At 38.4% G+C, this 26,249-nt stretch overlaps 1 protein-coding gene across 4 annotated transcripts in view; it reads right to left on the bottom strand.

Moving 5' to 3' along the window:
- The window catches only part of Otogl (otogelin like), a 165,566-nt gene that overhangs the window by 32,322 nt on the left and 106,995 nt on the right, over positions 1-26,249 (bottom strand). For 2 of the 4 annotated variants that reach the window (XM_052165466.1, XM_052165469.1), the window contains 6 exons: positions 21,292-21,459; positions 19,465-19,743; positions 17,072-17,189; positions 12,011-12,090; positions 11,588-11,658; positions 4,811-4,814 (listed from right to left, as the gene is read on the bottom strand). In XM_052165466.1, coding sequence (XP_052021426.1) covers positions 4,811-4,814; positions 11,588-11,658; positions 12,011-12,090; positions 17,072-17,189; positions 19,465-19,743; positions 21,292-21,459 — 720 coding nt within the window. The remainder of the gene's footprint in view (positions 1-4,810; positions 4,815-11,587; positions 11,659-12,010; positions 12,091-17,071; positions 17,190-19,464; positions 19,744-21,291; positions 21,460-26,249) is intronic. The other 2 variants (XM_052165467.1, XM_052165468.1) reach the window with 1 other exon arrangement.

Below are 26,249 nucleotides of genomic sequence, written 5' to 3'. Positions count from 1 at the left end.
TTATTCTAGAATACTAGCATTCAATGAGTTTCTATAAACAGCCTCATTGATTAAATGATGTAGAACAATTGTCTAAACAGATAAAAATATCAAGGAAACCACCAAATATCCCTCCGAAGTAACAAACACCATTGGACATAAATTCACATTAAATTGTGAATCTGGCCCCTTTCCCTTGTCAGTCTCCAGCTTGGGCACAGGCAGAGAATAAACAATGCTTTGGATCATGTGGTGAGCCAGTTTGAGTGTGATGGAGAAGCAACACACAAAAGGAAAAGACCTTGTTAATAGGATTATCTACAAGGCACTTACTATTGTTCTACATCAGCACTACAAGAACATCTGCAACACTGGCTCAGAAAGACTACAAAAGAGACAAAAAAAGTTGCTAGAATCTTCCCTAGCTAGAATCAGAGTTTATCTTTTACAGGATTTTAAAATGCTGCAAGAGTTTCCTGTGGCAGTTAAAAATTATCACAATTTTAGAATCTTAAAACATCACCAGTTTATCATATTGCAGCTCTAGAAAACAGAATACTAAAATCAGTGCTTTGATGCTGCTATCTTCTGTAAGCCCTAGGGAAGAAAGTGTTTCCAGCTTCTATGGATTGCCTCAATTCCTTGGCTCATTCTCCCCCTATTAAAACAGTAACCTAAACTCCCCCTCCCCTTCTCTCTTCCCCTCCCTCTCCTTTCCCCTTCCCCCCCTCCTTCCCCTCCCTCTCATTTCAGCTGTCACATCATTTTCTTCATGTCATAACTGACCATTTGCCCCTGTGGTTTAAATATGCTTAGCCCAAAGAAAGTGACATTATTAGGAGGTTTGGCCTTGTTGGAATATTTGTGTCCTTGTTGAAAGAAGTGTGTCATTCTGGGCTTAGGCTTTGAGGTCCTATGTTCAAGTTCCACCCAGTGTGGAAGTGACAGGCTCCTTCTGCCTGCTATTGGATCAAGACATAGAACTCTCATCTCGTTCTCCAGAACCATGTCTGCCATGATGATAATTGACTGAACCTCTGAAACTGTACACCAGGCCCAATTAAATGTTGTCTGTTTAAAGATTTGCCTTGGACATGACGTCTCTTCATAACAATGAAGAGATGTTATTCTTATCAAAACTTCATGACTATATTAAACATACATGGATAGTTCAGGTCAAAACTCCAATTTCAAGGTACAGTCACAAATCAATCAACAACTTTATATCAGCAAAGTCCTTTTGACATGAAATATCACACAGAGACCAACAGGAAGATGAAGACATACACTTTCTTTTGAAGAGCTATTGAAGTCTACCATAATCTACAAGATAACTTCTATGCAATTATAGTTAATTCTGTAGGTAATCCTTGTCTGTGCTCTACTTTATAATCTCTAATTTGAACAGCAGTTAAAATATATGTCAAAAACTTCACTCACTGATCATATGAACAATGGTTTATATTATACATCTAGATGTTGCCTCAGGCAAAGAATGAGGTTTAATAGAGATTTAGGTGACATTTCCCAAATAAAATGATATAAAGTTCTCATCCCGTCATAGAACAAAAGCACAAGGGAGCAATATTCTCTCCAGCGACTGAGCAGGTGGGTACAACCAGGACCAAAGGGAACAAAAGAGTGGCAGAGCAGCTGGGACAGTGTCAGTCCAGGCCCCACCTACACCCAGGAGTTGGGCAGTGCGACAGTAATCTGCGACAGTAATGTGTGCACTGATCCTGCCAGGGGAGAACTGGTCAGCAGGGACTGATTTGAGTCCCTGGATGGGAGGCCCACAGGAGGATCAAGAGGTATCCAGAAACAGTAGGACTAACTAACACCAAAGATAACCAGATGGTAAAAGGCAAACGTAGGAATGTAACCAACAAAAATCAAGGCAACATGGTACCATCCAAACCCAATTCTCCCACAATAGCAAGTCCTGGATACCCCAACACACCAGAAAAGCAATTTTTGGATTTAAAATCACAGCTCATGATGCTGATAGAGGGCTTCAAGAATGACATAAATAACTCCCTTAAAGAAATATAGGAGAACACAGGTAAACAGGTAGAAGCCCTTAAAGAATTATAGGAAAGCACAACCAAGCAGGTAAAGGAATTTCAAAACGATCCAAAATCTAAAAATGGAGGTAGAAGCAATAATGAAACTACAAAGGGAAACAACTCTGGACATAGAAAACCTAGGAAAGAAGTCAGGAATCATGTATGCAAGCATCAACAACAGAATACAAGAGATAGATAAGAGAATCTCAGATGCAGAAGATACCATAGAAAACATTGACACAACAGTCAAAGAAAATACAAAATGCAAAAAGCTCCTAACCCAAAACATCCAGGAAATCCAGGACAAAAGGAGAAGACCAAACCTAAGGATTATAGGCATAGAAAAGAGTGAATATTTCCAACTTAAAGGACCAGTAAATGTTTTCAACAAAATTATAGAAGAAAACTTCCTAACCTAAAGAGAGGTTAGAAAAGCCCATGAATATACAAGAAGCCTACAGAACTCTAAATAGATTTGACTAGAACAGAAATTCCTCCCATCACATAATAATTAAAACACCAAATGCACTAAACAAAGAAGTAATATTAAAAGCAGTAAGGGGAAAAGGTCAAGTAACATATAAAGGCAGAACTGTAAGAATTACATCAGACTTCTCGCCAGAGACTATGAAAGCCAGAAGATCCTGGGCAGATGTCATATAGACCCTAAGGGAACGCAATTGCCAACCCAAAGTGCTATACCCAACCAAAGTCTCATTACCATAGATAGAGAAACCAAGGTGTTCTATGACAAAAACAAAATTACATAATATCTTCCCAAAAATCCAGCCCTTCAAAGGATAATGAATGAAAAACATCAACAAAAGGAAGGAAACTACATACTAGAAAAACAAAGAAATTAATCATCTTTTAACAAACCAAAAAGAAGAGAGCCACCCAGACATAACTCCAATTCTAATAACAAAAATAACAGGAATCAATAATCACTTCTCCTTAATATCTATCGATATACAAAGAACTCAAGAACTTAGACCCCAGAAAACCAAATAACCCTATTAAAAAATGGGGTACAGAGTTAAACAAAGAATTCTCACCTGAAGAACTTCGGATGGCGGAGAAGCATCTTAAAAAATGCTCCACTTCATTAGTCATTAGGGAAATGCAAATCAAAACAACCCTAAGATTTCATCTTACACCAGTCAGAATGGCTAAGATTAAAAATTCAGGAGACAGCAGGTGTTGGAGAGGGTGCGGAGAAAGAGGAACACTCCTCCACTGCTGGTGGGGTTGCAAATTGGTACAACCACTCTGGAAAGCAGTCTGGCGGTTCCTCCGAAAACTGGGCACCTCACTTCCAGAAGATCCTGCTATACCACTCCTGGGCATATACCCAGAGGATTCCCCACCATGTAATAAGGATACATGCTCTACTATGTTCATAGCAGCCCTATTTATAATTGCCAGATGCTGGAAAGAACCCAGGTATCCCTCAACAGAAGAGTGGATACAAAAAATGTGGTATATCTACACAATGGAGTACTATTCAGCCATTAGAAACAATGAATTCATGAAATTCTTAGGCAAATGGATGGAGCTAGAGAACATCATACTAAGTGAGGTAACCCAGACTCAAAAGGTGAATCATGGTATGCACTCACTAATAAGTGGTTATTAACCTAGAAAACTGGAATACCCAAAACATAATCCACACATCAAATGAGATACAAGAAGAAAGCAGGAGTGGTCCCTGGTTCTGGAAAGACTCAGTGAAACAGTATTTGGCAAAACCAGAACGGGGAACTGGGAAGGGGTGGGAGGGAGGACAGGGGAAGAGAAGGGGGCTTACGGGACTTTCGGGGAGTGGGGGGGGGCTAGAAAAGGGGAAATCATTTGAAATGTAAATAAATTATATCAAATAAAAAAAAAGACAAAAAAAAAAAAAAAGAAACAATGAATTCATGAAATTCGTAGGCAAATGGATGGATCTGGAGAATATCATACTAAGTGAGGTAACCCAGTCTCAAAAGATCAATCATGGTATGCACTCACTAATAAGTGGATATTAACCTAGAAAACTGGATTACCCAAAACATAAATCCACACATCAAATGAGGTACAAGAAGAACAGAGGAGTGGCCCCTTGTTCTGGAAAGACTCAGTGTAGCAGTATAGGGCAAAACCAGAACAGGGAAATGGGAAGCGGTGGGTGGGAGAACGGGGGGAGGAAACAGGGCTTATGGGACTTTCGAGGAGTGGGGGACCAGAAAAGGGGAAATCATTTGAAATGTAAATAAAAATATATCGAATAAAAAAAAAGAAAAGTTAAGGTGGGAAGAAGGTTCACAACGCAACTCCTCATCTGGAGCCCCTCTGAGGAGTGGAATAAAAAAAAATATCTATTGATATCAATGGACTCAATTCCTCAATAAAAAGACATAGACTAACAGACTGGATACATAAGCAGGACCTAACATTTTGCTGCATACAGGAAACTCACCTCTGGCACAAAGACAGACACTACCTCAGAATAAAAGGCTGGAAAACAATTTTCCAATCAAACAGTCCCAAGAAACAAGCTGGTGTAGCCATTCTAATATCGAATAAAATCATTTTCAACCTAAAGTAATCAAAAAAGATAAGGAAGGACACTTTATACTCATCAAAGGAGAAATGTACCAAGATGAGCTCTCAATTCTGAACATATATGCTTCAAATACAAGGGTACCCTCATTCGTAAAAGAAACTTTCCTAAAGCTCAAAGCACACATTGCACCCCACACAATAATAGTGGGAGACTTCAACACCCCACTCTCATCAATGGACAGATCAGGGAAACACAAACTAAACAGAGAAACAGTGAAACTAACAAGCTATGAACCAAATGATTTTAACATATATCTTTCTTTACAGCATTTTATCCTAAAACAAAAGAATATGCCTTTTTCTCAGCACCTCACAGTACCTTCTCCAAAAGGACCATATATGTGGTCACAAAACAGACCACAGACCTTAGGAGATATAAGACTATTGAAATAATTCCATGACCCCTATCAGATCACCATGGACTAAGGCTGATCTTCAATAACAACAAAACAAGAGAAATCCCACATACACAAGGAAACTGAGCAACACACTGCCCAAAAATAACTTGGTCAAGGAAGAAATAAAGAAATTAAAGACTTTATAGAATTTAATGAAAATGAAGGCAAAACATACCCACTTATGGGACACAATGAAAGCAGTGCTAACAGGAAAACTCATAGCTCTACGTGCCTCCAAAAAAGAAACTGGAAAGAGCATACACTAACAGCTTAACAGCATAGCTGAAGGCTCTAGAACAAAAAGAAGCAAATAAATTCAAGAGGAGTAGATGGCAGGAAAAAAATCAAACTCAGGGCTAAAATCAACCAAGTAGAAAAAAAAACGAACTATACAAAGAATCACCCAAACCAGGAGCTGGTTCTTTGGGGAAAAAACCAACAAGATAGATAAACCCTTAGCCAAACTAACAAGAGGTCACAGAGACAGTATACAAATAAGCAAAATCAGAAATGAAAAGGAAGACATAACAACAGATACTGAGGAAATACAAAAAAATCATCAGATCCTACTACAAAAGCCTATACTCAACAAAACTAGAAAATCTGCATGAAATGGATAATTTCCTAGTCAGATACCAAATACCAAAGTTAAATCAACATCAGATAAATGATCTAAACAATCCCATAACCCCTAAAGAAATAGAAGTCATTAATAGTCTCCGAACCAAAAGAAAAAAAAAAAGCCCAGGGTTTAATGCAGTTAATGCACTTCTATCGGACCTTCAAAGAAGACCTAATACCAACACTCTTCCAACTATTCCACAAAATAGAAACAGAAGGAACACTACCCAATTCATTCTATGAAGCCACAATTACTCTGATACCTAAACCACACAAAGGCCCAACAAAGAAGAACTTTAGACCAATTTCCCTTATGAATATCAATGTAAAAATACTCAATAAAATTCTTGCCAACTGAATCCAAGAACACATCAAAACAATCATCTACCATGATCAAGTAGGCTTCATCCCAGGGATGCAGGGATGGTTCAGTATATGGAAATTCACCAATGTAATCCACTATATAAACAAACGCAAAGAAAAAAAAACCCACATGATTATTTCATTAGATGCTGAGAAAGTATTTGACAAAATCCAACACTTCTTCATAATAAAAGTCTTGGAAAGATCAGGAATTCAAGACCCAGTCATAAACATAGTAAAATCAATATATAACAAACCAGAAGCCAACATCAAACTAAATGGAGAGAAACTTGAATCCCACTGAAATCAGGGACTAGATAAGGCTGTTCACTCTCTCCCTACCTATTCAATATAGTATTTGAAGTCCAAGCCAAAGCAATTAGACAACAAGAGGACATCAAAGGGATACAAATTGGAAAGGAAGAAGTCAGTATCACTATTTGCAGATAATATGAAAGTATACTTAAGTGACCCCAAAAATTCCACCAGAGAACTGCTACAGCTGATAAACAACTTTAGCAAAGTGGCTGGATATAAAATTAACTCAAACAAATCAGTAGCCTTCCTATACTCAAAAGATAAAGAGGCTGAGAAAGAAAGTATGGAAATGACACCCTTAACAATAGTCATGAATAATATAAAATTCCTTGGTGTGACTCTAATCAAGCAAATGAAAGATCTGTGTGATAAGAACTTCAAGTCTCTTAAGAAAGAAATTGAAGAAGATCTCAGAAGATGGAAAGATCTCCCATGCTCATGGATTGGCAGGGTTAATATAGTAAAAATGGCCATCTTGCCAAAAGCAATCTACAGATTCAGTGCAATCCCCATCAAAATTCCAACTCAATTTTTCATAGAGTTAGAAACATCAATTTCCAAATTTATCTGGAATAACAAAAAACCCAGGATAGTGAAAACTATTCTCAACAATAAAAGAACTTCTGGCTGAATCACCATCCCTGATCTCAAGCTGCACTACAGAGCAATAGTGAGGAAAAATTGCATTCTATTGGTACAATGACAGGCAGGTAGATCAATGGAAACAGAATTGAAGACCCAGAAATGAACCCTCACGCCTATGGTCACTTGATCTTTGACAAAGGAGCTAAAACCATCCAGCAGAAAAGAGATAGCATTTTCAAAATGGTGGTGGGTCAACTGGAAATTAACATGTAGAAGGATGCAAATTGATCCATCCTTATATCCCTGTACAAAGCTCAAGTCCAAGTGGATCAAGGACCTCCACATAAAAACAGATACCCAAAATCTAATAGAAGAGAAAGTAAGTAAGAACCTGGAGCACATGGGCACAGGAGAAATTTTCCTGAATAGAATACCAATAGCATATGCTCTAAGATCAAGAATTGACAAATGGGACCTCATAAAATTGCAGAGTTTCTGTAAGGTAAAGGACACTGTTAATAGGACCAATGACAACCAAACGACTAGGAAAAGATCTTTACCAATCCTACATCTGATAGAGGGCTATTATCCAATATATACAAAGAACTCAAGAAGTTAGACTCCAGAGAACCAAATAACCCTATTGAAAATTGGGGTACAGAGCCAAACAAAGAATTCTCAACTGAGGAATACCAGATGGCTTAGAAAAACCTAAAGAAATGTTCAACATCCTAAATCATCAGGAAAATGTAAATCAAAACAACCCTGAGATTTCCCCTCACACCAGAGTGGCTAAGATCAAAAAATTCAGGGGACAGCAAGTGCTGGAGAGGATATGGAGAAAGTGGAACACTCCTCCATTGCTTGTGGGATTCAATGCTGGTAAAACCACTCTGGAAAAAAGTTCTGCAGTTCCTCAGAAAGATGGACATAGCACTACCTGAGGAGCCAGCTATATCACGACTCTGCATATACCCAGAAGATGCTCCAACATGTAATAAGTAAACATGTTCATAGCAGCCTCATTTAAAATAGCCAGAAGCTGGGAAGAACCCAGATGTCCTTCAACAGAAGAATGGATACAGAAAATGTGGTACATTTACACAGTGGAGTACTATTCAGCTATTAAAAATAAAGAATTCATGAAATCCTTAGGGAAATGGATTGAGCTAGAAAATATCATCCTGAGTGAGGTAACCCAATCACAAAAGAACACACATGGTATGCACTCACTGACAAGTGGATATTAGCCCAAAAGCTTGGAATACCCAAGATAAAACTCACAGACCACATGAAGCTCAAGAAGAAGGAAGACCAAAGTATGGATACTTTGATCCTTATTGGAAGGTGGATCAAAATACCCATGGCTCACAGCCAACCAATAGACTGAGCATAGAATCCCCAATGGAGCAGCTAAAGAAATGACCCAAGGAGCTGAAGAGGTGTGCAGTCCCAATGGAGGAACAATAATATGTACCAACCAATACACCCAGAGCTCCAAGGGACTAAACTACCAACCAAAGAGTACACATGGAGGGAACTATGGCTCCAGCTACATATGTAGCAGAGGATGGCCATTTCGGACATCAAGGAGAGGAGAGGCCATTGTTCCTGTGAATACTCTTTTCCCCAGAATAGGGTAATGCAGTCAGGAAATTGGAGGGGGTGAGCAGGGGGATGGAGGATGGGATAGGGGATTTTCAGAGGGGTAATGGGGAAAGGGGATACCATTTGAAATATAAATAAATCAAATATCTAATAAAAATGGGGGAGAAAGCACAAGGGAGTCTAGGGACTAGGAGGTTTTTATGATCTTCATAGCAAAAGAGACAGTAGTACCCAGAATCGTCACAGAGTCCCCAGCATTATTCTCATGGCAATCACGGGACATTTCAAATTGAGACAGGTGGGTCTCCATATTATCTGATTCTTTTTCAATAATGTTTTGGCTATTCCAGAATAGAATATTTTATTCTATGCTTTAGAGTCACTTTGTCAATTTTTTTGTCAAATAGACAAATTTTAAGAATGTTGCTACTACAACAATGTAAACACTTCTGTTCTGTGAATGCATGATGTCTTTCCATTTGTGTTCTTCTACATAACTCCTTTATTAATGTTTTGCAGATTTCGTTGTAATCATATTTCCGACCATGGCTATTTTGTTAAATGTATTTTCAAGTATTTCATGTTGTTCATTAATGTTGCTTTAGCCCATGTATCACTGTGTAGCACTGGCGGGCCTGTAACTTAGTATGTAAACCAGTTTGTCCTTGAATTTACAGAGTGCTACCTGCCTCTGGCTCCTGGGTGCTAGGATTAAATGCATGAACCACCACTCCCAGCCTATTTTTTTATTTTTTGATGTGACTGTTAATGTTATTTCCTCATTTCTTTTCAAATATTACATTGCTTATAAGGAGAAAGACAATTGATTTTTTTAATATTAATCTTAACAATCTATAAGCTTGATGGGATTTATTACTTAATGGACGCCATAGATAGATAGATAGATAGATAGATAGATAGATAGATAGATAGGTAGATAGATAGATAGATAGATAGATAGATGAGATAGATAGAGAGATAGATGAGATAGATAGATAGATAGAGAGATAGAGAGATAGATAGATAGAGAGATATTGCTTTCTTTCTGATCACATTTATGAAGGATTATATATATATAATTATATATATAATATATATATATATTATACATGTAAATTGTTATGGTTAAGTAGGTTGTACATTTAAGGTGTATGTTGAGATGTCAAAGTAAACATGAGTATTTAGAATTATCTGTCTATGTCCTTGATGACAGAATATACAGTCTTATTCCATATACTTATTCATTCATAGGTTTGGTAAAAACAGGATTTCTGGCCCTTCCTAACATAAATATTTACAATGATAGATCAATTCCTCATCTCCACAAGCATTAAGTGCATGTTGAGCATTTACCCCAGTGACTATCATATAATAAACTTGCAATAAATGTTAGCTCATAAGGATGGTGATGTTGGTGATTATTATGAGTCTCTAATCTGAGAAATATCACAGAGAACTTAGAACCCTTCAGCAATTTCCTTCAGAAAAGAAAACCCAATTGCTTTTAGTACAGACCTTTAATCTCAGATCATCTCTTCCCTCCAATATCTTGGCTCAATTCTGAATATCCAAATTTACATGTTCTTGACTGAAATAGCTTCCACACTACTGTTTTCTCTTACTTCCAAACCTTCATATGTGCTAATCTTTCAAGCTACAACATATTTTTACTTCTAACTTACACCTCTTGACAACTGATAACTTTTTGAGGCTTTACCTCCAAAATAATCAGTATGGCCTCCTGTGCATTGTTCCTATATAGTACATTATAATATAGTCATCCTTAAGTGTTCTTAATTTGTCAGTTCAAGACTACCACATACACTGTAATCTGTGGATGCTCAAGTCCCTAATATCAGATAATGTGATTTTGCATATAACCTTTGTTTCTTTCTTTATACTTAAAATCATCCCACCTGTTAAATGATGTATGCCTTGTATAATATAAAAACTATATAAATAATTTATCATGTATTCTATGGAATGATATGAGAAATATTTTATGTCATCAGCCCATAAGAATATTTTTCCTATTACTTTTGACCCATGGTTATTTAGAAGCTACATTCATGGAAGGTTATGTTTTATGATACTTGACAACTGTTGTTTATATTAAGATCAAAGCTATAACCTATATAATATTCACACCCCACCCAAGAGCCAGGAAAGAACAAAACACAGTATTCAAACTGAGGTTTACCAAATCTAAGTACCTGAAACTAAACTTTTATAAATCATAACCCTAGGAGTATATACTAAGCTTAGCAAGACTCTACGAGTGGATTTATGAAATCATTTCCTAGAGAAAGGTTTATAGTTAGAGGGGTAAGTGAGGGTAGGAGCCCCAAATACTTCCCCAGAAGCCTGGAAAATCCAGAATATCAGTGAAAGATCCAGAGAGAACTTAGATCATTCATATGTGTGTGGATAGATAGATTAGATGGATGATAGATAGATAGATAGATAGATAGATAGATAGATAGATAGATAGATAGATGATAGACAAATAGATATAGAGATATAGATAGATAGATAGATAGATAGATAGATAGATAGATAGACAGAGATGATATAGAGATATTGAGATAGAGATAGATAGATAGACAGACAGACAGAGAGACAGACAGATAGATAGAGATATAGAGATAATATAGAGATATTGAGATAGAGACAGACAGATAGATAGATGGATGGATAGATAGATAGATAGATAGATAGATAGATAGATAGATAGATAGATAGATATAGACAGACAGACAGACAGATCTCCTGAAAGTCAACTCCTTAACTTTATTACTGTGGATTTTGAAGAAATCTTAGTAGTATATACTAACTGAAATGCATAAAGAGGTGGAACAACTACAGAACACACACAGAGACACATACACCCAGAGAGAGAGAGAGAGAGAGAGAGAGAGAGAGAGAGAGAGAGAGAGAGAGAGAGAGAGAGAGAGAGCTTAAAAAAACAAAAGCCACTTCTGGGGCTTCTGGGAGTTTTATGATATTGGTAATTCATGTACTAGCAGCTAGGATAAATTGTTGCACTATCCAAATCCCTGGATATGAGAGCTTACCTGGTGGCATTAATGCTGGTTCTGTTGGAAACAGTGGTATGCCTGCAAATAAATAGAGATGCCCTGCATTGATCTGTATTTCCAAAAAAGAAGACCCACCTAATTTAAATACATCTCTTCACTTTCTGGGAAGATGTTTTAGGAAAGAAAACATAATATAGGGATGTGAGAAGTAAGATATAAATGTTTTAGAAAACAATTGGGACATTTTTGGTTTATTTGGTTAGTTGGTTGTTGGTGTTTTTGTTTGTTTGTTTGTTTTAGCTCCACAGAAGGGAGATTGAAATGAGCTATTATTCTAAGTCTCAAACTTCTAATTGCAACCATTTGCCTCAGGGAACATTTACCCATGCTTTTTATTTTTAACCATAAATCAAGCAAGGTCCATACTTACAGTCTTCTGGATAAACACATTTCAGAGTCACCTCATCGAGGATCATATGCTTGGGGCAGTGTGGCAAGCATCCTTCAACCCTTTAAATGGAAAGATAAATGAAATGTTTCTGTGTAAACAGAAAATCTACATTAAATATTTGTAGCTGAGATTTGATATGCCTAAATGTTCTTCGCCTTCATCCTTCATTCTCAGGTACTTGGAAGAACTCTGTTTGCCACTATTGCAAGATAGTTACAAAATTTATAAAACTGCTCATACAAAAGATCACTATGGCAAAGGTTATGGAGGTAGAACTTGACCACAGAATGTTCAAAGTACATGCTTATGCCTGGGACACACTAAACTTGTGTTCTTAGAAATGGGTAGGAACGTAGAGAAACAATCTGTGAAGGTTTTATGTTTTATTTCTTTTGTTTAGTTGTTTGGTTGGCTGGCTGGGGTTATTAGATATAGTGTATTATTATTTTTACTTCTTTAATTTTAAATTTGTGTGTGTGTGTGTCTGTCTGTCTGTCTCTCTCTGTCTCTCTCTCTGTCTCTCTCTCTTTCTCTCTCTCTCCCTCTCTCTCTCTCTCTCTCTCTGTGTGTGTGTGTGTGTGTGTGTGTGTGCCATGTGTATGTAGATGTTCTCAGAATCCAGAAGAGGGTGTCAAATTCCCTGAAGATGAAGTTAGAGGCAATTGTGAGATGCCTGTTGTGAATACGGGGGAACATAACTTGAGTCTTCTCTGAGAACAAGTGCTCTTACTAATAGAGCCATCTATTCAGCCCACACATTCATTTCTTATGTACTAGATTTTCGAGTGGATCACTATGATATTTGATTGTTATTGCCCTGAAGAGGTCTGTAGAACAAAACATCAGCACCGGCTTTCCCTGCCTATTGTTCAGTCCTAAGATCCCTGAAAAGAGACTTGAGATCTCAATGTAAAAGGAGTGGTATAGTGGTATATAGATGAGGTAGGTTCTTTTCATAGAAGCAGGGAGCAAGAACGGTGGAGGCAGAAATTCTCAGGAGCTTTAGAGTTTGTACCAAACTTCATTGCAGTGATTTGGGTGGATGTGTTTGTAGTTGTGAGCTGGGAGAGAAAGAAAGACTCAGAGAAGGGGCTGGAGAGACGGCTCAGTGGCTAAGAGCACTGGCTGCTTCCAAAGGTCCTGAGGTCAATTCCCAGCAACCACATGGTGGCTCACAACCATCTGTAATGGGATCTGATGCCCTCTTCTGGTGTGTTTGAAGACAGTGACAGTGTCTCACATACATACAGTGTGCTCACATACATAAAGTATAATAAATGGTTCTTTAAAATATATGTTTAAAAAAGGACTCAAAGAAGTAAAGTAAGTCTCAAAAGTTTCAAGGTCCCATTGACTTGAGGACCGTGTACACAATCTGGAAGTCAGCATGTAGGCCAGTATTCTCTAGGAAGAAAGCCAAAATATGGCTAGTGTCCTATTTCCCTGCCATCCGGTTGAAGCTGGTGTCCAACATATCCTTATTGGGAAAAAAATGTAATCTTCTGTGCAGTCAAGTCTAGTTATTAGATTCTAACATGCCACAGAGAATTAATGAGGACCTTGTAGGCAAAGGCTGATTATCTGCCTCTCAAATAATACACTCTCAGACTGGAATAGTATTTTTGATTTTTTTTCATAAGCCTTCATATTGCCTCATCTGCTAATTATTTGGACAAAGATGCTCAGCCTTCCTATTCAGGATAAACTCGAGCTTGACATGACAGTCAGCAGCAGCAGAGGGCAGTGTTTGTGAAGCAAATGCTTCCTCCCACTGAAGAGGTTTAATGAGGGATGGTTAGCAAAGTCTTAGATACCATGTCTACAAATGATTCTTTTAAAATATGAATAGTTGGTTTCTACGTGATTGACTGCTTGTTTCATACAATGGACTTGAGTAATAAAATTTTAACCAATAATATAATCATATTTGAAACTTTATCAGGCAGCAGAGAGAAATTAAAGTTAGAAGAGAGTTGACAAGCTAAAGACCGTGGATTATAGAAGTAATCCTTATATATATGTGTGTGTGTGTGTGTGTGTGTGTGTGTATCAATTATTTTTGCAGTTTCTTTTTAAAGGACACAGTTCATACCTATTCTCTTAAACCATTTCCCAAAAGCCATTATTTTGTTCCTTATCTGTAACTTTATAGTCACACATGGCAGGATTCTGTTTGCTTTGTCATGCAGCTAATATTATGTCCAACTTCCAATGAATAGAATCCCTCTGTATGAAAAAGTTATTATAAAAGACAGATAATAAAATTTTACATAAGTGCTCCACAATACACTGCTTGACATATTTTCTCACAAACAGCTCCTGGTTTCATGGAGCACCGTGGTTTTTAGCAGTTGCTTGGTAACAGAGACTCAAATAATCAGCAACAAGAATGATTGATGGTTCATTTGGGCACTTGAAAGAATGGGCGGGGGATGCAGGATCACACTGAAGCCCAGCGTAGTGCATGAGTCCCCTTGTTCCATGGGCACAGTTAGGAGTCAGCCTACACACTTCAGCATAAAGGAGAAGAGAGAAAGAAAGGATGAACAGAAATAAGAAAGATCTTGACAGGTATAAATTTCTTTCAACATCTTCAAGGCAATCCCCAATCCTCCCTATAAAGGGGAGATCTTAAAGACAATATATTAGAGGCATTGTGGAATCAGTGTTAGTTACCTCAGACACTGCTAATAAGTGTAATAACAAGTATAATAGTAATAATAATAACAATAATTAATACGAGCTTACTTCCTCCCAGCTCCCCAGGGATTGTTGTTACCTTGTGGCCATACAGCACCCTCACCTTCATAGATCTACCAGAAGGTTCATGATGAGATATATTTGTGATTGTGAATAAGTCCAAAAAGTAGTAAACAATTACATGCACACACAGACACATATGCACACATGAACATGCACATGTCAAGAAAAGCAAGTAGAATTTCCTCTCCTTCCTCTACACTCCCAGCACTGGGTACACAGGGCATAGGTAGTCTAACTCTTTGCCCTCAGACCATGAGACTTAGCTAGAGCTTAGTGACCTCTGAGTCTCAGCTGGCCTACAAAGGGGAGTAATGCTATTAGCCATTGCACAGCCATGGGGAAAGCACCTGAACATCCTTTTGACTGATGGTCTCTTTTTGAAAGACTGAGCTCTCCTAAGGGAGCCCATCTCTCAATTATTCACATGCTGAGGGCATTTCACAATACTAAGATAGTAATAATTATTTTTGAGAAAAGGCTCCTAGGTCTTTAATATAAAATGACTTTAATACATCCCTCCCTACTATGAGTTCATTTCCTGTTCCTTCTTCACAGCAAAATCCTTGATTATGAAAGCTGCTTCTACTTCCTGCTTCCATCCTGCCTCTTAATCACATCCAGAATACCAAACACTATGAAGGATTCTCAGTCTTAAGCTTAATATCCTCATAAGTAAACATCTTTTCCTAATCTCATCAAAGGTCAATACAGCCTTCCGTGGAGTTAATGACTTGAATTTTCTGATAATTGTCCAGTTTTCACCTTTGTGAACTGAAGCTCCCATGTGTTAAAAGTTCTGCAAGGCTGGGAAATGGCAGGTTAGCAGTGCCAGATGGATGGGGTCTGGAAGGTAGCAGATCTGGAGCCAAGATCTCTTGAGTTATCTTTAGTCTCTGTCAACATCCAACCATTGCTCACAATTGCTCATCTGACCTAACAATCTTCCGAATCAAATAACATCTTTGGGGACGTGCTAGCATAACAGATCATACTAGCTTCCACTGACCCAAAAGCTCAGATGCACCCAAAGCCCACAGCAAATATTTCCCACATTGCTGTAATCTACCGACCTCAAACTCCCACTAGTGTATTTGAAAATGCCTTTATATATACCTTTCATTCTTTGGTGTAAAAACACCATGGAAACCCTTTCCACATTGGAACATGGTATTTGGGGAAACTGGAATCCACACTCTGAAGGCTTGGATGCTCACATTTGGATGGAGAAGAAAGTATCTCTTACCACTTTGGGGTAAGAACTGCACTTTACAAGGAATACTGTCAAAGAGGCAAGTTCATCCAGCTCCAAACCCTCAAGGCTGAGGTAACTCTGGAGAACTCAAGTCCACTCTTCTGTCATTCATTCTAACTCTGTCATCACACTCTAAGTTTGAAACATCTCCAAAATCTAATCACATGACCTCAGAAGACTCCCAGATCAGCCAAATCCCTTCTGAGCTTCGTAACTGGTAAATTCTGCCTTGTTCTACCACCAACAGTCTATTTCAGTTCAGCAACCATGGGGCACATGATTTATCTTGCCGTTTCCTTGAATAAAGTATGTCATGTCATCTTTCTCACAGTAAATGGCCAAGTCCTCACAACAGACTTGCCAGCCACAATGGTTCCCTGGTCTCAGCTCCCACTTCTTCCATGTCTATTCACATCTCACTTTACTTAAACAGCTTCTCTGAGCTTTAAATACACCAAATATGTCCCTAACACAGGACCTTTGCATATTTCTTGGATCAAAAGTTTCTTCTTCAAATATCTACAGGACCAGTTGTCTGGCTTCCTTCAGATATATGAGAAGATCACAACTTCCAGGTGTCCCTTATTCCCTACTACCAGACTCTCTCTCTCTCTCTCTCTCTCTCTCTCTCTCTCTCTCTCTCTGTGTGTGTGTGTGTGTGTGTGTGTCATCTCTTCCTCCTTCTCCTCCACTTCTCCTTCCCTTATTTCTCTATAACACACAGCACTACCTAACAACATAACATGTCTACATGTACACTTTTAGTTGTTTTCTGCTTCAGCCCATCTGTAGGCCACATGAGGTAAGGCATTTGTCTTTTCTTTTCATGATATGACTTAGCAGCAAGCAGAATTACTCACATATAATCTAGATCTTCAATATCTATTTGAGGTAAAAATTAAATCAACCCATGGGTTAGCATGTGGAACAACTCGTTTTTCCACTTTTTAACCAAGAACAAAATCACCAATGACAGAATCTGTTGCTACTGGAATTTGGGGGCTTATGAGCTGATGATTACTTACGGTGGAAGAAATGTACAGGCTAGGGCTTCTGGATCACTGCATGTTTTAAAACACGGAGTAGCACAAGGTTCATATCTCCACTCACACATCCTCCTATAAGGTACCACTGCCTGGATTTCTGAGACAATAAGAGGGAGTTTGGGTTATGCACATGAGCCACATATTTTGAAAACTAATAACTTCTGATATGAACTTGTGTGATGTTTGACTCCTCTTTCATTGTAGCGTTCTATAATCGATGAGGCTGTCCAGTAAAAGTGTTACAATTTTCTGGGGACCAGAAGATCTGGTGCTCATGTTGAATGACTAAATGCATATCTAGCCACCAAAAATGTTAATGCTTTCCTGTCTCTTACATTTAGTGACACTTTCACTGGTGTTCCCATCTCAGTAGTTGAGAACTATACTTTTAACAACATTATTTTATTCTGTTTTATCCTTGCACAACAAAACTTAGCACACTGTCTCATACATATTGAGTATTGCTTGAATACAAACGTATAAATCAGAGTGATTGAAAGATAAATGTCTGTAATTCTAGATCTTTTACTTAAAGACTTTTCTCCTACAAACTCTGGCAATATATTTTCTTTCCCACATCATGGAGAAGGCTTTCGGGAACAGCTCAGATTTACCTGTACATAACAGATCATTTAAGCCTGTATCTTGAATCTTCTCCCATGAAGATTTTTAATTCTAAAGTTTGACAAGGAAATGAGCTGTTTCAGAAAGATTGCTTGTGTATGCAGAGCTCAGCTGGAGTTCCTGCTCCATGGACTGTGAAAGAGGACTGGCTTTCAGAGCTGAAGAGACCACTGGAGTCTCCCAGAGGATGAAGCCTCTAATGATCAGTAGTATCTCACTGATGCCACTGACCATCCTTCACTTTACCATGAGTGGGATTGCTAGACCTGACTCTATTAGAAAAGACATCTGGATTAAAGGGGAAATGGAAGCTTATTGAGTCCAACTTTACATAAACCAATTAGCATAATCAGAGCACTCTACAGAATGTTATACAGAAGTGTCACTTTTGTTTTTTTACTCAAGAGTCTAGAGGAAGAAGAAATGCCCCCAGATGACCTTGGCTATGTCCAACTTTTAGGGTCCCACTTGGGCTTCTTACACTGCAGAATGCCATAGGCATAGAATGTCCTATGCAAATGCAAAGGGAATCTGTTGAGACTAACCTGGCTCTGCCTCCCTAAGCCAGACTATCCTGAAAAGTCTATACTTAGAGATGTCAGTGGAGCCAAGAGTGCCCTTCCTGCTGCTGAAGGGCTTTTGGAGTATGTAAAGACAAGACACTACCTACTCTGACCTGTTATCCTGAGCAGGGGGGGCTGTGGGTAAGGACACTAGCTCACTGTGAATCCCAAGCCTCTGTGGATTCCCATCACCTATAGAAAAGTGATACAGCTCCTTGTCCTGCCTCCTTCTGCCTCATTGGACAAAACAAGTGCTGAAACCATCGGGTCTCCTTTGGGCCTGCTTTGAGGCCCTTGCTAGGGCTATCAACACTATCAGTTGCATTTATACAAAACTCCTGCCAGACTTAAAAACCTTTGAATCCAGGGATTTACGCTATGGACTACTTCTAAAGTACAATTTGGGGTTTCTGAAATCCACCCATTAGAAAGCTCTTCAGAAGTCCATGCACCCATAGAGAAGGCAAACAATTAGCAAGATTGATCTTCTTCAGGAGATCAATTAAAATGGAGAACTGTTTGGGAGACTTCAGAGAGAGATCAAGCTGCTACGTATTAGAAACAGAGCAGGACTTCTGTACAAAGAGAGGATTGCTTTCTGCCGTGCAGGTCTCCTCCATGGTAGACCACGAGGGCTCTTTCTTAGAAATGAGATCGAGCTTCTCCTAAACTAAAGAACCTTCCCAGAGGTCAATAAATCCAGTCACTCTTGGATTCAGAAGTCAGAGATATATATGTTTTCTTTGAGTCTAAGAATCAGATTAACATAAGTTCTTAATACGAAAGAAAATAATGTAGATAAAAATATTAGACTATTTCATGAGATGTGAGTGACTGGCCAGGTTCTGATGTAAAAACCCAATAAGTACTATTAGTAATATGCAGAGAAATAAAGTTATGAGAGTTATTCTAAGCCATTTATATCTATGCATTTAGAATAGAAGATAAAAATCAGCATTATTTCTTCTGTTTAGCTGATGAGTATCCTGAAGAGTAGAAAGGTTAGGGTCATATGGCTCAGATACCTACTATTAGCATATCACATACCCTGCACATAGACTCAGATACTTAACGTTAGCATCTTGCATGGCCTGCACATAGACTCAGATACTTAACGTTAGCATCTGACATAGTCTGCACAGCACACGAATTTGTGCTCCTCTTTGGAGCTCTCAGGAAACACACCTTCTATGCTGAAGCTACTTGACTGCTTGAATTCTTCTGAATCATCGTATTTTGATGCTTTGACAGTAGAACCCATAAAAACAATGAAGTAGCCTTTCTTGCTGTATAATTCGAATGCACTGTAACCAGGAATCCAGAGGCCTTGGTGGTGGAAAAACGTTGCCCTCTGACGAAATTCTGAGTTTGACCGCCATAGTAGCAAGCTAAAAGTGTCATTGTCATGGACATAGAGAAAGTAGTTCGGCCTTTCAGCAGATTCCAAGGAAACAAGTGCCAATGCTGTAAAACAGGATCTTAATGACTTAGGACCTCAGAGGAAAGCAAAACACAGGCAAGGGCCTTACAATATACATTCACAAGGTTGAAAACAGCCAAACATCTTGCCATGCAAAATTAATGCCACATTGGACATGAGTTGAAAGTTTTCAAAGAGAAAAAAGAAAATACAACACTTTAAATGAAGTGGCTAACAATGAACCCTTGCAAAACCCTTGCAAAATCTCTGGCAAGTTCTGGTTTTTAATTTACCCACTGTGCCCTTGGCAAAGGGAAAAAATAATAAATATGTATATTTATGTGTCACATATAAAATCTATCGACCACTAAACTGCATGACAAAAAAGAATGGGAAAACAGGAAAACGTACTAATTTAAGGGTATAACCAACTCTTCTTTACATCAGTGGTATCTTTAGAAAAAAATGATTCTCATAAATGATTTTGCTACATTTAGAAAATGTTATATACTCAACAGTCCTGTATATTTCTCAAAAGATGACAAAAATGGCTAATGGGAAATCAGACTTTATAAAGCATTGGATATGTATGGTTGTATTTTGCTAATTTGGTTTGAAATTGTGCTGTATATCTATAAGATTCATGCTATAAATCATTTCATTAAATATTGTGTTGATTTTTGAAAGAAAAACTATTTGCATCTTTTAAGAACAGTAGTTCCTATGAATCATAATCATAATCATAAATTCAAGGAATCTATCCAATGCAATGTTACTGAGGAAGCTTACTTTGTCCTTTAAGCTGGCAGATACCATGACTGAGACACCAAAGATGCGAAATAAAATCAAATGATCTTTCACACAAAGAAAATCAGCTGCAACTAATATAAACTAAACCTTCAGATTTCCAGAACTTAGAGGGTTCATTTTCCAGGACTCAAAAGAGCATATTATCATATTCATTAATTTCTTGTGCTTGTAGAAGAAGCTGTGTATGGTTCCAGGTAGACTTCATTGAAAATGTAGCCTGCCATCACAGACCAGAAGGGGGCACACCCACCAGTAAGAACAGGTGCCTGGCAGCTATAAGCGTGGGATATAATTTGCCATGCAAACCAGTAAGTGAAGGCCAGTTTAAGGAAATAAGGACACTGAGACCAGGACAACGGACAAAATACTGTCATTACTGTCTACACTCTGACATGTATGAGCCATACTTATTTGACACCAAATCAAATCCTTCGAATTTACTTTAACTGTCTATTAAAATCCTTTAAATGTTAAGAATGAACAGTCTTTTAAATATTTTCAAATTAAGTTCTGTGGTTAATACCATAAACATTTTATCAGTGAGTTACTTAACACCAAAAAGACTCCATCAAACATCTGCAGTTATAATATAACAATGCCAATAGATATGGGGATTATTTTCTATGTAAAATAGCCATTTTGCATGCCGAGAGTTTGTTTTATATTCCTTAGGGGGACTTAGAAAATGTCATAGAATATGAAATCTCCAATTAATACTTGGGGAATGGTTAATGAAAAATTGTAAGTTGAAAAACTAAATTTGCATTTTCAATTATACTTACAGGATGTCTTCTCTTTGAAAAGGCCTGGAGTGATCATAAAAATAAAAAATAAATTACCACGATCACTGCTTCTTGGCAAAGAGAAAATGCTTCTACTGGTCACGTTGGCTCCAAGAACAAGGCCACTTTGCCCATAACTTGCCAGCATATATGGTCCTTCCCCAAGCCCTGGTGAAGGGACAAGTAAAATAATTATAAATTAACATAGAATTTTAAGTTTTTATTTATTTATTTTAAACTCCAGATTTATTCCCCTCCTGGCCCACTCTCTGACTGTTCCACATCCCATATGTCCTCCCCACACCCCTGTCTCCATAGGGATGTCCCCAGCCCCCAAGTCCACTCCAGCAGACATCTAAACTCCCTGGGACCTCAAGTCTCTTGAGGGTTAGGTGCATCTTCTCTGACTAAACCCAGGCCCAGAAGTCCTCTGCTGTATATGTGTTAGGGGCCTCGTATCAGCCGGGGTATGCTGCCTGGTTGGTGTTCCAGTATCTGAGACATCTTGGGGTCCAGGTTAATTGAGATGGCTGGTCCTTCTACATGGAGGACCTAAACTGAGACCTGAAACTAAGAGAATTTTTTTCCAAACTTCATCTCATAAAAATAAGTATATAAATGATGATTGTGCTAATACTTTTAATTACAATTTTATGAAAATGAGATTAATGTGATGTCAACACAATTTTGGGCTACTAGCATCCTTAATATAACTGAGTACAGTAAAACCTTTTTACCTGGCTTTAGTGGTACATATCTTTAATAATCCCAGCACTGGGGAGGCAGTAGGTGAAAGATTACAATAAGTTAAGTACAAAGCAAGACTTCAAGGATATGTAAGGCTGACTATATATGAGCTGTACCACAACATGTGGGACTTAGATGTCGCAAGATATCCATGAGTTCTAGACCACCTTGAGCTACATAGTATCAGGCCAACCAGACTAAATAGCAAGACCCTGTCTCAAGAAAATACTCAATGATTTGTCATTAACATTTTCAGCTTGTTTTTCCCTTGTGTGGATGGGGCAAAACGAGGGAATGGGAAGTCAGAGAGTTGATTTGGAGACTTCAAGAGAAGTTGGAGCCAGTATATGGCAGGGTCCTGGCAACAACTAAAATGGACCAAGGGCCACACCGGAAGTCACCTCAAGTCCAAGAGCCACACCTCAAGTCCAACTTCAGCAGTTATTTCAATCCCAACACTGGCAGTCACCTCAACTCCAACACCAGCAGTCACATCAACTTAAATGTCAGCAGTCACTGCAAGTCCAACACTAGCAAAACTTTTATCTAATAAAATCACTCTAAACTTTGTTATAAAACAATGTTGATTGGGATCCTAAAGTCTTTGTCACTCCCTTTACATTCTAAGACACAACACACAGCAACCATGAGGACCTTAACTCACAGCATGGAAGTTAAGGGTTATTGAGACAATCCCAGCCACAACCTTTACAATTTTTTATTTTGTTTTCTGACATTTATTTCAGTATTTTCTTTAAATACTGGAGCTATCTCTATAACATAGTTTCTGACATATAGGAAATAAACAGGGGAGAAGGAATTCAGCTGTAAATGTCTGGAGAAACCAAGATAGTTTATAATAGCTTTGAGATTATTTAGAGTAAACAAATTGAGAAAAATCACTAAAAACAATGTTGTGATTGCTTTTTAAAATACTTTCTATCAGCAACCCCAATAATTTTATAATCTTTGGCCACCTATTTCTACTGCAATAAACTCTTCCTCCTGGACACAGTGACACTTTTCTCTATTACTTGAATCATAGAAAATCAATTCCCTGCCTACCCCCTCCAAACCTAACAGTGTCTCTCTCCCTGGGTTCACCTTCTGATACTGAACATATAGTGTCATAAGTGGAACTACAGAAAGTGGCTTGATAATTTAGTAACACAATATAAAATAGACCGCCACAACTCTGACTGACTCAACAGAAGCAATGTGTACCAAGCAGCAACTGTTAGAGACTCAGGGTGGCCGGACTCCAGTGGTCTGCAGACAACAGGCCAGAAAGCCCAGGGGAGGACCTGAAGCCAATCTGTGGGAAAGTACGGGTTTAAATGAAGTCACCAAGTCACCTCCTTATGTACAAAAGGGTTAACCACACCTAGCCTGGCAGCACAGACTTCAAGCTCAGGGCATCCGAAGTCCTAGGTGCTTATAAGTCCCAGTAGACCACATTTATGCTAAGCCTTTAGCAAAGTTATTTAATTTCTTCATGTCTCATTTCCTCTTAAATAAAATGTTAGCTGGAGCTATTCTTATTATTACTGATGCTCTTATAAGTCAATCAATTACACATTTAATTGTGGAACCCAAAAGATTGATATACTCAATCCCATTTCTCTGTCTCTGCCCCATACCCTAGCTCCCTTCCCCTTCCCTGTCTCTGGCTCATTTCATGTGTCTTTCTCTCCCTGTCTCTCTTTGTCTCTGTCTTCTACTATTTAGCTTTCTCTTTTCCTTTTCCTACTCCTGTGTGTGTGTGTGTATGTGTGTGTGTGTGTGTGCATGTGTGTGTGTGTGTGCATGTGCATTCCTGCTTCTCTGATAAAAATGTTGTTACAAATTATACCTTCGGTTAGATTTCCTTTTACTGTAAGTATTTGCTAATGTTGACTTTTATTCAACCTTCAATTTCTATAAATATAACAGAACAAGCACAAGCAGCCTCCCTTTTATTTCTTAATCACCTCCATGTCTCTGAACTTATCATGGTTTCTTTATATAATCTCAGCCTTTCACTACCTCCCTGGCTTACATGGGTTGCTGGCCCTGGTTTTCTACAACCATTACTTCACCTTCTGCACCCTCTATCATAGTCTGAAGTCACCCAGGCAATGACAAGATGTTACCTCTCCAGACCGGCTCACTTGTCTGAACTAGGTTTCGGTCACTGTGTCTTTCTTACTGTATCCTTTGAGAAAAGGCCCTGCATCTGCTGCCATCTGGCTTTTGTTCTGAGGTCCTCAGTCCCCTCTTTCCACATTTGTGTAAAACACACACTCAGATGCTTCACTACAAGCCTGGATGCTTGCCAAAGCAAAAGCTTTGATTGCCATGGTGTTAAGTTTCCAGTTTGAAACTATGCGAATATTTTACAACAGCAGCAAAGCGCATTTCCCGTGTTGTCATCTTTATTTCATTTTTTTGTTTATGACAATTCAATAGCATTTATCTGTGGCCATAATGGTGTTTAACAATCACAGGGATCTATTCTGTCAAAGAACAACTTTCTGTTCTTTGGTCAGCATCTGTCCTCTCCTTACAAATCCTCCCCTACAACCTCTGCTAAGCATTGGGTTTGCCTCTGCTCCTGTGAATCTGTTTTAAATGACACATGTGATAGACATACATAGAATTTCATCATGCCTGGAGTATTTTAATCAGCTTAACATCTTTTATGTTCAATCATGCGGTCATAAATAATAAAAGTCTTATTTTGACATTTGCCTAACTACTGAATAGCTAGAAGGCAGGATTTTAAGTGTTCTCGGTACAGAGAGTAAATTTTGAGATGAAAAACTCCCTATTTGGTCTGATCTAATCACTTCATTGCACGTTCAGATAGAAGAGTGACACCTTTTGCCGCAGATATAAAAACTTATCCAATTAAAATTGTAGAAATTTTAAAACTTTTGAACAAGGTTTATAATTATATGTAATAATGTGTATTGATAACTAGAGTTAGTATATCAAACTAAAACTTCCTATTCTTAGATCAGTATCTGACATTTTCTTATTAACCCTCCTCTCCAACCTATACTAAGCATTGTATTTTTCTTCACCTCCATGAGTCTGTTGTAAACATGCTGTGCCTTTGCTATAATTTAATATTTAAAAATTATCTTTAAAATTAATTTAACTACTCATTTACTTGTGCCATTGCAAAAGTATTTTTGGAATATCCTTTAAGAAAAAAATACCCTGACCACTCTCTGGCACAGAGTTCCACACCCAGGTGGCACAGGGAGATAGCTCACCTCCCAGGAGTGCAGACAAGCTTGGGAGAGCTGGTAGGACCACCCCTGCTGCTCAGAGGAACTTGCCCAAAACCCTGCGGGCACAAGAACCCAGGGGCAGCCTGGGTCAGGAGTCTTCCAGTTTTCCTCTGCGCCCAGAGCTGATCCTGGGCCAAAAGAGAGATGGTCTCCCAGGAGGGCTTATACACCTGCATGCACAGATAAGACCTTCACTTCTCTTCAAATTCCTGGACCAAGAGGGACCTGCCCAGAGCCATCAGGACACAGGAACCAACAATCAGCTGGGAACAGGATCCTTCTGGTTTTTGTCTACACATCTGAGCTGACTCTATACCACATACCTAATTTCCTCCCAGAGAGAATTGGTCCCCCAGGAGTAAAAATACACAGGCTTACAGGACTGATAAGCCACAGTCAGAGACAGCAAGACCAGCTAACACCAGAGATAACCAGATGGCAAAAGGCAAAAGCAAGAACATTACCAACAGAAATGAAAGCTACATGGCATCATCTGAACACAGTTCTCCAACAACAGCAAGCCCTGATTACCCCAACACACTGGAAAAGCAAGATATGGATATAAAATCAAATCTCATGATGCTGATAGAGGACTTCAGGAAGGACATAAATAAATCTCTTAAAAACAAGGGAGAACATGGGTAAACAGGTAGAAGCTATTAAAGAGGACACACACACACACACATACACACAAACCTTTACAGAATTACAGGAAAAGACAAACAAACAACTGAAGGAACTGAACAAAACCATTCAGGATCTAAAAATTGAAGTAGAAATAATAAGGAAATCACAAAGGGAGACAACTCTGGAAATAGAAATCCTAGGAAAGAAATCAGGAGTCATAGATGCAAGCATCAACAACAGAATACAAGAGAAAGAAGAGAGAATCTGAGATGCTGAAGATACCATAGAAAACAATGAATCAACAGT

This window comes from Apodemus sylvaticus, chromosome 20 (genome assembly GCF_947179515.1).
Source record: "Apodemus sylvaticus chromosome 20, mApoSyl1.1, whole genome shotgun sequence".
NCBI lineage: Eukaryota > Metazoa > Chordata > Mammalia > Rodentia > Muridae > Apodemus > Apodemus sylvaticus.
Note: the sequence above shows the minus strand (reverse complement) of the source record. Positions and strands in the feature narration are given on the sequence as shown.